Source organism: Leopardus geoffroyi, chromosome B4 (assembly GCF_018350155.1).
Source record: "Leopardus geoffroyi isolate Oge1 chromosome B4, O.geoffroyi_Oge1_pat1.0, whole genome shotgun sequence".
In the NCBI taxonomy this organism is placed as follows: Eukaryota; Metazoa; Chordata; class Mammalia; order Carnivora; family Felidae; genus Leopardus; species Leopardus geoffroyi.
In genome coordinates this window covers 105968766-105982565 of record NC_059341.1, presented here as the reverse complement: position 1 = coordinate 105982565, position 13800 = coordinate 105968766, and the positions used below count along the sequence as shown (strand labels likewise).

The window sequence follows — 13800 nt, the reverse complement described above, 5'->3', positions numbered from 1 at the left end:
ATCTACAGAAATTTATATAGGGCCAAATCTCCAATACCAATTGTATATATTCAGAAAACGAATACTGCAGAGATCAAAAGTTTTTCTTTAATAATAACAGGAATCCAAAGGCAGTGGTACGTATGATAGAGAGTTTTCAGAGGTACTAAGAATGAAATTCATTAAAACGCATGCTGGGGAAATAACTGCATTGAGACAAGTATGTGTTCAAAGAACTCTGAAATTTCTTCCGTGCATTTATGATACATTTTAAGAGAAATCTACCATGTGTTCTCTTTATTACATTACTGACACCTAATATAGTTCTGAAATAGGAAATGATCCAAAACGGTTTTTCTACAGTAAGAGAAAAACAACATAGATTGGTTGGTCCCACAATAAAATTTAATTGAACCCCATTCAAGTCTGGCAACATATCCAATTTAATATGTTCATTTCTGAGATTTACCATATTAAAAGCTTCCAGCTCATTCATTCTAGGCTTGTACTTCTCGTAGTAGTCCATTATAACTTTTTCTGGCAGCTTCAAGATAAAACAACAAGAAATGTAACAACAGTTAAAAAAAAAGTTTTTCCTTATCAAACATTAAAGTAAAACCAACATTAACAATTTAAAACAAATTTGGGTGTGTGAAGAACTCTAAGGATATGAATGAAGCAAGTCAATAAACTAAGTTCTTTCATTAATGTCTTCTACACCTATTCAGCATACTGTAAATAAAAACAGCAGTAACATCCTATTAATATTGTTTAATTTCAACAAGTTGATGAAATATTTACTTTGTTTCTATGTTTAGGGTACATAGTAGGAGCTCAATAACCATTTTTTTGAGTAAAATTAAAAATTTTAAATGATATATCTAAAACTATATATCCTAGAGAATAATTCAAAGGCCACAAAAACCCAGTAAGGACATATGTTCATATTTAAGGTAATTTCCTCTAACATGCACATAACAAATCCATCAACAAGCATTACTTTCTGGTTTTCCTCAAAAACATAGGATACCTATAATACAATGAACCCTTGTGGTTAGCAGGCCACTTTTTAGAACATATATGCTTCTGTTCACACCAGTTGAACTTTGTTTACTGAGTCAATTGTATTTGTTTCTAAACTTGTTATGCCAGTTATAGTATTGTAATGATATAAGTAAATATTACATAATTAATGAAATATTAATGCAAAAGGAAAAGTTGTTTCTATAAATTGGATGCCTTTGTGAAAGGATTGATAAAGGAAAGTCACTAGAAGAAATTGCTGTCAAATTACATGTGGTCAAAACAAACGTAAGTCTGGATAAAAAGAGTAAAATATCTGAAAGGATTTGTATTTAGATTTTCTCTACAAATGTCTACCTGAATTTATTATTTTTTCAAAGTCCCTATTCTTTTTCTTACTGAACTAAATTTCTTTTGAATTTAAAAAGTATAAAAAGGTTAATGGTGAAAAGCAAGGTTTTGTCTCAGTTTCTAGTGCAGCTTTCCAGAAAAGATTTTCCCCTTGGTACAGAACCCAAGCAGATTATACCTCATTCCCCAACCCTTTTATTTTCAAAAAAATTTTTGTTATTTTTTATTTTTTCATTCTCAGGTTAGTTAACATACAGTGTAGTCTTGGCTTTCAGGAGTAGAACAGTGATTCATCTCTTTCATATGGCACCCAGGGCTCATCCCAAAAAGGGCCCTCCTTAATGCCCGTCACCCATTTAATTCACCCCCTCACTGCAACTCTCAGTTTATTCTCTGTATTCAAGAGCCTCTTATGGTTTGTCTCCTTCTCTGTTTTTATCTTATTTTTACTTCCCCACCACTTTTAAAAATCTTGTCCATCTTTGAATCAAATGAGTACTCCTAAACCAAACTTCTGCAGTAGTGTATATTGGACTGGATCCAGGCCTGCGATTCAAGCCAGGAAAACTCATCTCACAAAACTGTGTGTGTGTTTGAATTACAGCCTTTAGTTAGTCTTCTCTCCAGCCATCTGAGATCAGCAGTTACGGGACAAGTCAGAACTCATCATCTTTTTCTGATCCTGCCTCACCAGCATACTGCTTCCTATAAATATAGTTTTTCAGTGTGATTCCTTGGGTTCTCCAGTATTCTCTGTTTCTCTCTTATGCCAAATTGGGAAGCACAACCCTGGTCATCAATTGCATTTGTCCCAAACTAGGAACTGTTAATTTTGCTCCTCAGAATATTCCAGTCTAGAGAACTGTGTTGTTGGTTTTGTCAGTGATCTGTAACCCTGGGAATTTTCTTTTGGTATCTTTCTCCATCCCTCTTTACCTTCATTGTGCTTCATAAAACACATGATTTGAGATTTAGCATGCTTTCTGATTTTGTCAAAGAAGTTGTGTTTTGGTTTTTATTTGTTGCTTTTGTGTGATTCTGAAGAGAAGAGGTGAGAACATCATCTTAACTCTCCTATTTTTTAAAAATGGAAATTGGTTGTTTAAGGGAAACAAAGCTGGACACTGTAAACTGCCTTAGAGGTATGCTTGATGTAAAAAAATTAAGACAGAACTCCAAAGAGTGACCCTATACAAAGCTGTGTGCAAAGACCAAAACAACAAATGGCCTTGTGCTTACACCAAAAGTCTGGTAAGTAAAAGTATATTAATATGTTTTTAAGTGAAAAATTCAGTGTTTTAAGTTTTCATCAGTTTTTTCAGTGATACACTCAACTGCCAGTTTCATTACATTAGATCACAGAGATTATTTGGAAAATTTAAAAAGATATTATCTCATTTAATCCTAACATCAATCTGTAACATACATATTTTCATATCATTTTTTTTTTTTTTTTTTGGTGTAAAAAGGTGATTTTATTAAAGCACAGGGCAGGACCTGTGGGCAGAAAGAGCTGGCTTCATGATCTCATTTTGTAGATGACATTATTGAGTGTTAAAGTCAGGGAGAGCCTAGGTAGGGCCAACATCCTAGAGATGGAGGAAGGCATCAGAATTGAGTCACTGCCTGGTGCAGATCATACTTCGGCAAGGACATACATAAAAACTTACAAGTTGAAGTGCACATTGAATGGCAGTTGAGAGTACTGATCATGAATTTTATTGCTCCTGTTGCCCATTCCCTAGACTTCAGAAAAGGAGATTAATATGAGTTAAGCTGTGTAATAGGGCCCTAGCTCAGAGAGCTAAGTTTTGAGTTTAGGGAGATACCCAGTCTGAAAGAGAAACTGGAGTGAGAGGCTGTAAACAAGCGGTTATGTTCATGTTCAGGTGCTTTAGATTATTTTCCCCACTTTTTAAATAATTTTTGACAGTAATTTTAACTCCAGGATAGCCTTTGTGTTGGACAATACCTGCAAAGGTTTCAAGAGTCAAAGTTGTGGATACAAGTATCTCTTCTTTAATGCTTCAGTAAGATTCATAAGTCCTTGAATTTCTTCTGTCTTTATTTCAAACCTCAATTCTTCAGTCTCCTTTAGGAGTACATTTATTTTGTCTCTTGGCAGGCATGAATTTTCTCTTTATTCTTCCTTACTTGTCTGATTTGGAAAAATGCTAAATGAACATTTTTCTTGTGCTCAATGTCTGCTAATAAGTTATATAAATAGGACCAAAAGAAGTACACAGTCTAGAGTTAGACAGTCTGGATTGGAGTTCTTTCTCCTCAATTATGTAGATTTGGCCTTAAGAAATGTACTTATCCACTTAACCTGTGTCTCAATTTCCTTATCTATAAAATGAGTATAACAGTATTCATTTCACAAGGTCATTCTTAGTATTCAGTAAGGTGATATAAACAATGCTTTTGGCAGTGTCTGGCACAAAGCAATGGTTCAATAAACATTATCTTTTCTCATATTGTTTTTTTTTTAAATAAACTTATATTTTAAAAGTTTTAGATTTACAGAAAATTTGAAGATAGTATAGAGAGTTCCCATATACTCTATACCAAATTTCCTCTATTATTGACACCTTACAATGGGGTTATTTGTTATAATTAATGAACCCAATACTGATAGACTGTGTTAGCTAAAGTCCATTACTTTATTGAGAATTCCTTAGTTTTTGCGGCATCTGCCTGACTCAGTCAGAAGAACATGTGACTCTTGATCTCAGGGTCATGAGTTTGAGGACCACATTGGGTGCAGAAATTACTTAAATAAAAACTTAAAAAAAATAATTTCTTAGTTTTCACCTTAATGTCTTTTCAGTTCCACCATCCTATCCAGGATATCACATTGGATTTAGTCCTATTGCTTGTGATAGTTTCTCAGACTTGTCTTGTTTTTGATGACCTTGAGAGTTTTGAGGAGTACTGGCTAGACATTTTGTAGAATGTTCTTTCACTTGGATTTGCAGATGTTCTTTCTCATAATTAGACTAGGGCTATGGGTTTTTGAAAGGAAGACCACAGAAGTAGAGTACCATGTTCCTGACATATCAAGGATACCTATCAACATAATTTAACATCATTGATATAGACCTTGATTACCCGGATAAGACAGTGTTTGTCAGGTTTTTCCACTCTAAAGTTCCTCTTTTTTTCCACTTTTCATACTGCACACTTTGGAAGAAAGTCACTATGTACAGCCTACATTTAAGGAGTGGGGACTTATATTTCATCTCCTTGATGGTGGAGTATCTAAATAGATTACTTGGAATTCCCTTCCATGGGACATTTGTCTCTTTATTTATTAAAGTTTTTTTTGTTGTTGTTGTTTTTTAATATAAAGGGGCCCAGGTAAGCAAACATGGACTATACTGCAATTTCATAGAAAGTGGGCTGGATGACTGGATGAGAGATACATGGCTGTTTAGAGATCCTCCCACATTGTACATGATCAAACCTGGGTTAGCAATTAACTTAGTTCTCACCAGGAGATGGTGAGACTGAGGCTGCTGACATATCCATGGCTAGGCCATAACTGGTTCAAGAACTAAGGTAGGTGGATGTGAAGGTGAAGCCCATTAGGCGATCTGCCCAGGGAGCTGGGAAGACAAAGCCAGTGGCAATGAGACTGAATTGGTTCTAACAGTCTTAGATTAACAAAGGAAGTTATTCATGCTATTATTCAAAGGATTAGTGTCACTACGAATCTTTTGCAGTATAATGCAAAGATGACTCAGTATGATTCTTACTTTTAGAAATGATGTGATTATGTACATAACATATTCATAAGCCCTGAAATTTATGGACAATAAGATAGAAGTTTTCTTTTCTTTTTTTTTCTTTAACGTTTATTTATTTTTGAGACAGAGAGAGACAGAGCATGAACAGGGGAGGGGCAGAGAGAGAGGGAGACACAGAATCTGAAACAGGCTCCAGGCTCTGAGCTGTCAGCACAGAGCCTGACGCGGGGCTCGAACTCACGGACCGTGAGATCATGACCTGAGTCGAAGTCGGACGCTTAACCGACCAAGCCACCCAGGAATCCCAAGATAGAAATTTTTTTAAAAATAAAGCAAAATGTAATGTATAAAGTTATTTCCATATTCTCTAATGTATACCTGTCCAATAACTAGTTAACAGAAATAAAATTTGAACTTCCTACTATATGAAAGCAGAATCTACATACAAAATATTAACTTCAGCTCATAGTTATTCTAAAAATGATCACTGATATATCATATAATTATTACATATTCTTTCATTTGAATTAAATATGTCATTTACAGATCTTGTACACATCAATAATTCTAATAATTTAAAATAATGTAACATTAAAACATGTTTTCTCCTATATTAAAAGCATATTAGGGGCGCCTGGATGTCTCGGTCAGTTAAGTGTCCAACTTTTGATATTGGCTCAGGTCATGATCTCGCAGTTTGTGAATTGGAGCTTTGCGTCGGGCTCTGGTCTTACAGGATGGAGCCTGCTTGGAATTCTCTCTCCCTCTCTCTACCCCTACCCCACTCATGCTTTCTCTCTCTCTCAAGATAAATACACTTTAAACTTTCTTTTTTAAAAAGCAGTATTAAAAACTAAGATAATTAAGTATCTCTTTTTCTTCCATAAATAAATAAATAAATAAAGTAATATATTTTCCTGTTCTTTAAATGATCATATCCTATCTTCTACTACTTCCTAGAGCTCTTTGTTGTCTGAGAGACATTTCTGTACCTAAAACTTCTCTGTGGTTAGCTGGGAGAATAAAGATAGTTTTTTTTTTTTTTTTCAACGTTTATTTATTTTTGGGACAGAGAGAGACAGAGCATGAACGGGGGAGGGACAGAGAGAGAGGGAGACACAGAATCGGAAACAGGCTCCAGGCTCTGAGCCATCAGCCCAGAGCCTGACGCGGGGCTCGAACTCACGGACCACGAGATCGTGACCTGGCTGAAGTCGGACGCTTAACCGACTGCACCACCCAGGCGCCCCAATAAAGATAGTTTTTATAGGCAATGTAACTGTTCTTATGTAGAATTAGACTTACATTATGTAAGAATGTTCTATTGCATAATGGAAATATCCCTTTATTTTCTGCACATTTGGCTTGGTCTTTGCATATAATATTGACATATTGTTTTTGATCTTTAAGAAAGTATAATTGTTAAATCTTGTTTTTTATCTACCCTCAAGTGTAATTGCTACAAATAAGTACAATCATTAGTTGTAGGGAACTTTATTATTAATAAGAGTATCCACATTTTCAAGGATAATTTGAGGTGGTTTACACTATGAAGCATAAAAACATATCAATAGTAGGGCCATTAAAGAAAGGATAAACTCTTAAGGGTGTACAATTCAAAGGAGAAAAACATGATACCAAATAACCTAATTAAGGACAGTTGCTGGAATCAAGCATAAATGTAAACTGGAGCCTCCTGATAGCTAAAGCAAAAAATAAGTTGAGTGTTCTTTGGAGGAGACTGTCATATCATGAAAACCTATAAAAATTATTATATAGATTGTTATATAACAGGACCTACATAAATGAAAAGGCTTCTAAATACTGTCTTTATTGAATGTCCAAAAATATCCTCATTGAATCAAATATATTAAGACTGAATGCCCCTAAAACCTAAGCGCCATGGGTTTCTGTCCAATCACTGCTTGGGGAAAGAGTCACGGGCTGCAACTTATGTATAAATCTTCCTGCAAGTACAGTTTCCCCTCTTCTACCTCAATCACCTTATTGGATTTAGGGTGTTTGTTTATAAAAATTCTTTTTTAAAAATTTAATGTTTATTTATTTTTGAGAGAGAGAGAGAGAGAGAGAGAGAGAGAGAGAAGACCGTGAGCAGGAGAAGGGCAGAGAGAGAGGGAGACCCAGAATCTGAAGCAGGCTCCAGGCTCTGAGCTGTCAGCACTGATCCCAACATGGGGCTCAAACTCACAAACTATGAGATCATGACCTGAGCTGAAGTCGGATACTTAACTGACTGAGCCACCCAGGCACCCCTGTTCATAAAAATTCTATCCAAACAGCTATGAAAGAGATCAAATGAGTCAACTAGATCTTCTTTATCTTGGTCACGGGGAGGGTAATGCAGAGAGGGGAAGTAATGAAAGCTGAGTCATGAATAAAGTTATCAATAAGCAAAAATCTCAGAGGAAAAATTATCTAGAACAAAGAGTGAAATCGTTGTTAGTTCAGGAGCTCATCATAATCGTAAAGGAATAAAAAATATATTGCTCAGAAAATAACAGTAACTCGGTCACTATGGCAGTTTTGAATCTTGCTCTCATTAACAAATACATTCTGATGAGACCAGGCTGTACTTCTGGTTTTGGTTTTTGTCAAGCCAAGAGATCCTAATCTTTCTTTTAAGTATATGTATTTCTGGAATAGAGTCCCACAAATTGAGAAAACCTGAGTACATCTTTACTTCTTGCAATCAAATGACCACTTATGTTCCTTCTTAAAACTATAATAAAAGCAAACTACTTAATCATAATTCTGATAATGCATCCCTATAGAGATGAACTACTGTAGGCATAGGGATGTAAACAGGGGAATATAGTTCTTTAATGATTTATGACAACATGTATGGATCTAGAGTATATTACACTAAGTGAAATAAGTCAGACTGAAAAAGAAAAATACCATGTGATTTTACCCATATGTGGAATCTAAAAAAACAATTGAATAAACACACAAGACGCAGAATCAGACCTATAAAATATAGAGAACTGATGGCTGCCAGAGGGGATGGGGGGATGGGCAAAACAGGTAAAGAGAAGTGGGAGATACAGGCTTCCAGTTACAGCATGAAGTCCCTGGAATAGGGGCGCCTGGGTAGCTCAGTTGGTTAAGTGTCCAACTCCTGATCTTGGCTCAGGTCATGGTCTCATGGTTTGTGAGTTTGAGTTCCACATCAGGCTCTGCACTAACAGTGCTGAGCCTGCTTGGATTCTCTCCCTCTCTCTCCGCCCTCCCCTGCTCGTGAGCTCTCTCTCTCTCAAAAAAAAAAAAAAAATATAATAATGGTAAACTTGAAACAATAGAAATAAATTAAAAAAAGAAGTCACTGGAATAAAAGGCACAGTATAAGGAACGTAGTCAATGATGACAAGTGGCAGCTACACCTGTAGTGCACACAGCACAATGTGTAAAGAAGTTGAATCACTATGTTGTACATTTGAGAGTGAGATCACATTGTGTGTCAATGATACTAAAATAAAAAATAACAAAACAAGAGATGGCGCTGGGGAATCTAGAATTTGCATGGATAGTGTGTGCAATAAAAGTAAGGAGTGGTTTCCTGTCTCATATTTAGGTCTTTTAAAACCTTCTAAATCCTACAGGAGAAAACAAGCAGCAATCTCTTTGATCTCAGTCACAGCAACTTCTTACTTGACATGTCTCTGAAGGCAAGGGAAACAAAAGTAAAAATGCACTTTTGGGACCTCATCAAGATAAAAAGCTTCTGCACAGCCAAGGAAACAATCAACAAAACTAAAAGGCAACCAACAGAATGGGAGAAGATATTTGAAAATGATATATCAGATAAAGGGTTAGTATCCAAAATCTATAAAGAAAGAACTTTATACCCAAACTCAATACCCAAAAAAACAGACAATCCAGTGAAGAAATGGGCAGAACACATGAAAAGACACTTTTCCAGAGAAGATATCCAGATGGCCAAAACACACATGAAAAGATGCTCAATATCCCTCATCATTAGGGAAATACAAATCAAAACCACAATGAGATACCACCTCACACCAGTCAGAATGGCTAAAATTAATAACTCAGGAAACAACAGATGTTGGCGATGATGTGGAGAAAGGGGAACCCTATTGCACTGTTGGTGGGAATGCAAACTGGTGAAGCCACTCTGGAAAACAGTGTGGAGGTTCCTCAAAAAATTAAAAATAGAACTACCATACGATGCAGCAATAGCACTACTAGGAATTTATCCAAAGGATACAAAAATGAGGATTCAAAGGGGCACATGTACCTCAATGTTTATAACAGCACTATCAACAATAGCTAAGTTATGGAAAGAGTCTAAATGTCCATCAACTGATGAATGGATAAAGAAGTTGTGGTATATATATATATATATATATATATATATATATATATATATATATATAATGGAATACTACTCAGTGATGAAAAAGAATGAAATCTTGACATTTGCAAAAACATGGATGGAACTGGAGGGTATTATGCTATGCGAAATAAATGAGTCAGAGAAAGATATCACATGATTTCACTCATATGTGGAATTTGAGAAACAACAGATGATCACAGGGGAAGGGAAGGAAAAATACGATAAAAACAGAGAGGGAGGCAAACCATAAGAGACTTTTAAATACAGAAAACTGAGGACTGATGGGGGTGGAGGGTGGGGTAAGTAGGTGACGGGCATTAAGGAGGGCACTTGTTGGGATGAACAGTGGGTGTTATATGTAAGCGATGAAATCACTCACTGGGTTCTACTCCTAAAGCCAAGACAACATTGTATCTTAACTATCTTGAGAATAAAAATAATAATAAAATACAATAAAATGAAATAAAATAAAATGAAATAAAATAAAATGAAATAACAAAATAAAATAAAATAAAATAAAATAAAAAGGAGGGAGTGGGTTTAGTAGACAGTCATTTGCTGTTACTGAGGCAAGACCAAGAAATCACGGGACATTCATGAGATACTACAGGTAATTCAAGTGCAGCTGTTGGGGGATTCAAAATCACATTCTGAAGTGATGAGGCTTAACTCAGATAAAATTAGAAGGCATAATAGGTAAGGGTTGGGGTTTTATCATTAAGAATTAGAATATTCTTAGAACCCAAAAAACATAATAGACAAGTAGCATGATCTCTCGCTCATGGGCAGGAAAAAAAAAAAAAAACCCAAAACATTAAACACTGAACAAAGGGGAAAACTAGAAATTTGAAGCCTGAAGATGAAGCTGTGTTGGAAGATAGTGATGACATCAGGGCACTAGGGGCAAAGGCAAGGATTTGAGTAGTGCTCTGGACAAAATCCTTCCTTTTGGTTTTATTTGCTGCCATTAGACTTCTGAGGTCCCATAACATGTCAGGATTCACATTTGGAAAAAGCTCATGCACTTTCTGATTTCTAAACAGGACTCTTTAAAGCTCCCCAAACTCATTAGTGCTTACCTGACTGCATGAAAGGAACCACCCATGTGCCTATAAGCAGGGCCAAAATTTTCCTAAGGAGACAGTACTTGAACAAAGTACTCAGTTAAAGCCCTAGAATCCTGTCACATACAACATCAATGTATACTGCTAGATATAATACACAAACAAATGACATTCTTGCAAGGAAATGAATTCTTCAGGACTCTTAGGTCCTGGTATGAGAGATAAGCACTACTGAGTTTCTGGAAAGAGGAATAATTTACAACATAGTTCCCAGAAAAGTGATCTTCAAATCACTATCCTATAATTTTTCTTTTTCTCCCAAAGTGCACTGAAATTTTAGAATAACCTTCCAATTAATTTTGTTCTGAGCTTTTCCTTTATTTCCTTCCTTCCTTATTATTATTATTATTATTATTATTATTATTATTATTATTTTAAAAAGCCACAGTTTACTAAATAAAATGAGCATCCATGAACTGGAAGAACTTGGCATATAAAATGATTATACAACAAACTTTACTCTGTGGTAATTTTGACTACTGACAATTCTATATAAACAAATAGTAAAGAGATGGTCTGCCATGACACTTAAGAAAAGTATTATTAAAATGGGATCCTTCACACCTATTATCCAATAGGAAAAAAATCAAGTTCGTTAAGGTATGAATTCTAACGTAGAGCACTTTTCTACAAAGAAGCATTAGAAAAGATGATCTGAATATAAACTATACTGATATTTTACATGCTTACTGTACTGTTTTCCTAAAATGTAGAATTATAATTATAAAATGTGAACAATGATTAATATTTTATGCAAGGCAAGAGGATGGATTGATTGGTAAGTGAGGAATCTGCCCAAATGTGGCTTTTGACAGCTGGCGGCTGGCGGCTGGCAGCTTTGGCAGGCGAGTCACAGTCAGCAGGGGTCAAGGTTAGTGGCAGCACAAAATACACTTGTATGAGACTGATAGGCAGGCCTAGGCTGGGCCACAGCATCTCTGAGGACAGCATCTGGTAAAGGCCTCTAAAAAGACCTGAAACAATTTCTGTCCTTTCCCAGAAGAAGTTTATCTTCTCTAATTGGCTCCTACCCTTCTCAGTATTAATACAGGCTATATTTTTAATTCTCCAAAACCTTTTGTTGTATTTACTTTGTGTAAGGTTCATTTCCTTTGGGTTTGGTGGATTTGGGTTTCCAATTTTTTTTTTAATTAAAGCTGCAGAAAGTGCAACAAACATCTATATACCTATTACTTAAATTCACTAATCATTACTATTTTGCCATATTCGTTTTAACCATCCATTTATTATTATTATTATTTTTATTATTACTGATCCATTTGAAAGTAAATTACAGATGTCATGACCCTTCACCCCTAAATGCTTCAGCAAGTAGATCCTAGGAATAAGATATGCTCTTACATAACTAGAAAAATCAAATTCATTAATTTAACATTGATCCAATATTGTTGTCTATTACATATTCTATATTAAAATTTTACCATTTGTCCTAATAATCCTTTTATGGACTCTCCTACCACTCCACCTTTTTAAGAATCCCATCTGGGATAGGACATTGTATCTCTACTCCCATTTAATCTGGAACAGTTCCTCAAGTCTTGTCTTTTATGAAATTGATATATATAGTTTTTAATTGGAGAATAATTGACATACAATATGGTATTAGTTTCAGGTGTACAACATACTAATTTAACATTTATACACATTAAAAATGGTTACCACAGTAAGTCCAGTTACCATCTGTCACCATACAAAGCTGTTATAGTTGCACCTCTTAATTTCCTTCAACTAGTTTGTGCATCCCCTGCTCCCTTTCCCTCTGGCAACTGCCAATTTGTTTTCTGTATCTCTGAATCTGTTTCTGTTTTTGTTTTCTTTGTTTTTTAGATTCCACATATAAGTGAAATCATAAGGTATTTATCTTTCTCTGTTTGACTTATTTTACTTAACATAATACTCTCTAGATCATTCATGTTGTAAATGGCAAGATTTCATTTTCTTTTATGGCTGAATGATACACACACACACACACACACACACACACACACACACACCATATCTTCTGTATCCATTCATCTCTTTATGGACATTTAGGTTATTTTTACATCTTGGCTACTATAAATAATGCTATGAGGAACAGCGGTGTGTACATCTTTTTGAATTCATGTTTTTGTTTTTTTCTTTTCCCAGATAAATACCTAGCAGTGGAATTGCTGGATTGTACGGTAGTTCTATTTTTAATTTTTTGAGTAAACTCCATATTGTTTTCCAGAGTGTCTGCACCAGTTTACATTCCTAACAACAGTGCATGAGGCTTCCCTTTTCTACACCTCCTCACCAATACTTTTTATTTCTTGTGTTTTTGATATTACTTATTTTGACAGGTATGAGGTGATATTTCCTTGTGGTTTTAATTTGTATTTTCCTCATGGTTAGTGACATTGAGCATCATTTTATGTGACTATTGGCCATCAGTACGTTTTCTTTGAAAAAAATCTGTTCAGGTCCTCTGCCCATTTTTTAATCAGTTTTTTTTTTTTTTTTGATATTGAGTTGTATGAGTTCTTTATATATTTTGGATGTTAACTCCTTACCAGATATATCATTTGTGAGTATCTTTTCCCATTCAGTAGGGTGCCTTTTCCTTGATGGTTCATGGTTTCCTTTACTATCTGATACGGACATATTTTGAAAAGTCTAGTTGTCTGAGTGTTTTCTCATGAGTAGATTCAAGTTATTCATTTTTGGCAGGAATATTACATAAGTGATGCTGTATCCTTTCCAATGCATCACCTGATGAGTTGGACAATGTCAGTTTGTTCATTATTGGTGATGCTAACTTTGAAGGTTTATCTACTTTTTGAAATGAATAAAAAATCTGTGGGAGGTAATGTGCGCCTGTGTAAATATCCTGTTCCCCCATAAACATTTTACCCAATGGCTTTAATGCCTTGATGATTCTCCTGTGAATCAATTATTACCATGGTGGTTGCAAAAAGCAGCCAGGATTTACTTATGGGCATAATGCACATGTCAAAGCAGTTCAATATCACTTAGAGACATATTACAACCTGGAAGAGCTCATGAGCTCCCTACATTTGTTGTTGGCTTTCCTATGGAACAATTCCTGTCCTCTCACCTGTATGTAAACCACCTGGTGATTATTCTTACCTTGGATTAATCCCTGATTTAACACCCAAAAATAAGTTTACCTGGCCTCTCCACGGATGTGCTCACT

General features: G+C 35.3%; 1 protein-coding gene across 8 annotated transcripts in view; it reads right to left on the bottom strand.

Annotated features, from left to right (window-relative positions):
* Positions 1–13800, bottom strand: part of METTL25 (methyltransferase like 25) — a 156969-nt gene that overhangs the window by 34331 nt on the left and 108838 nt on the right. For all 8 annotated transcript variants that reach the window (XR_006709505.1, XR_006709506.1, XR_006709504.1 and 5 more), the window contains exon 10: positions 449–523. Coding sequence is in view for 2 of the 8 variants with exons in the window: in XM_045466615.1 (XP_045322571.1) it covers positions 449–523 (75 nt within the window). In the remaining 6 variants the exon portion in view is untranslated. The remainder of the gene's footprint in view (positions 1–448; positions 524–13800) is intronic.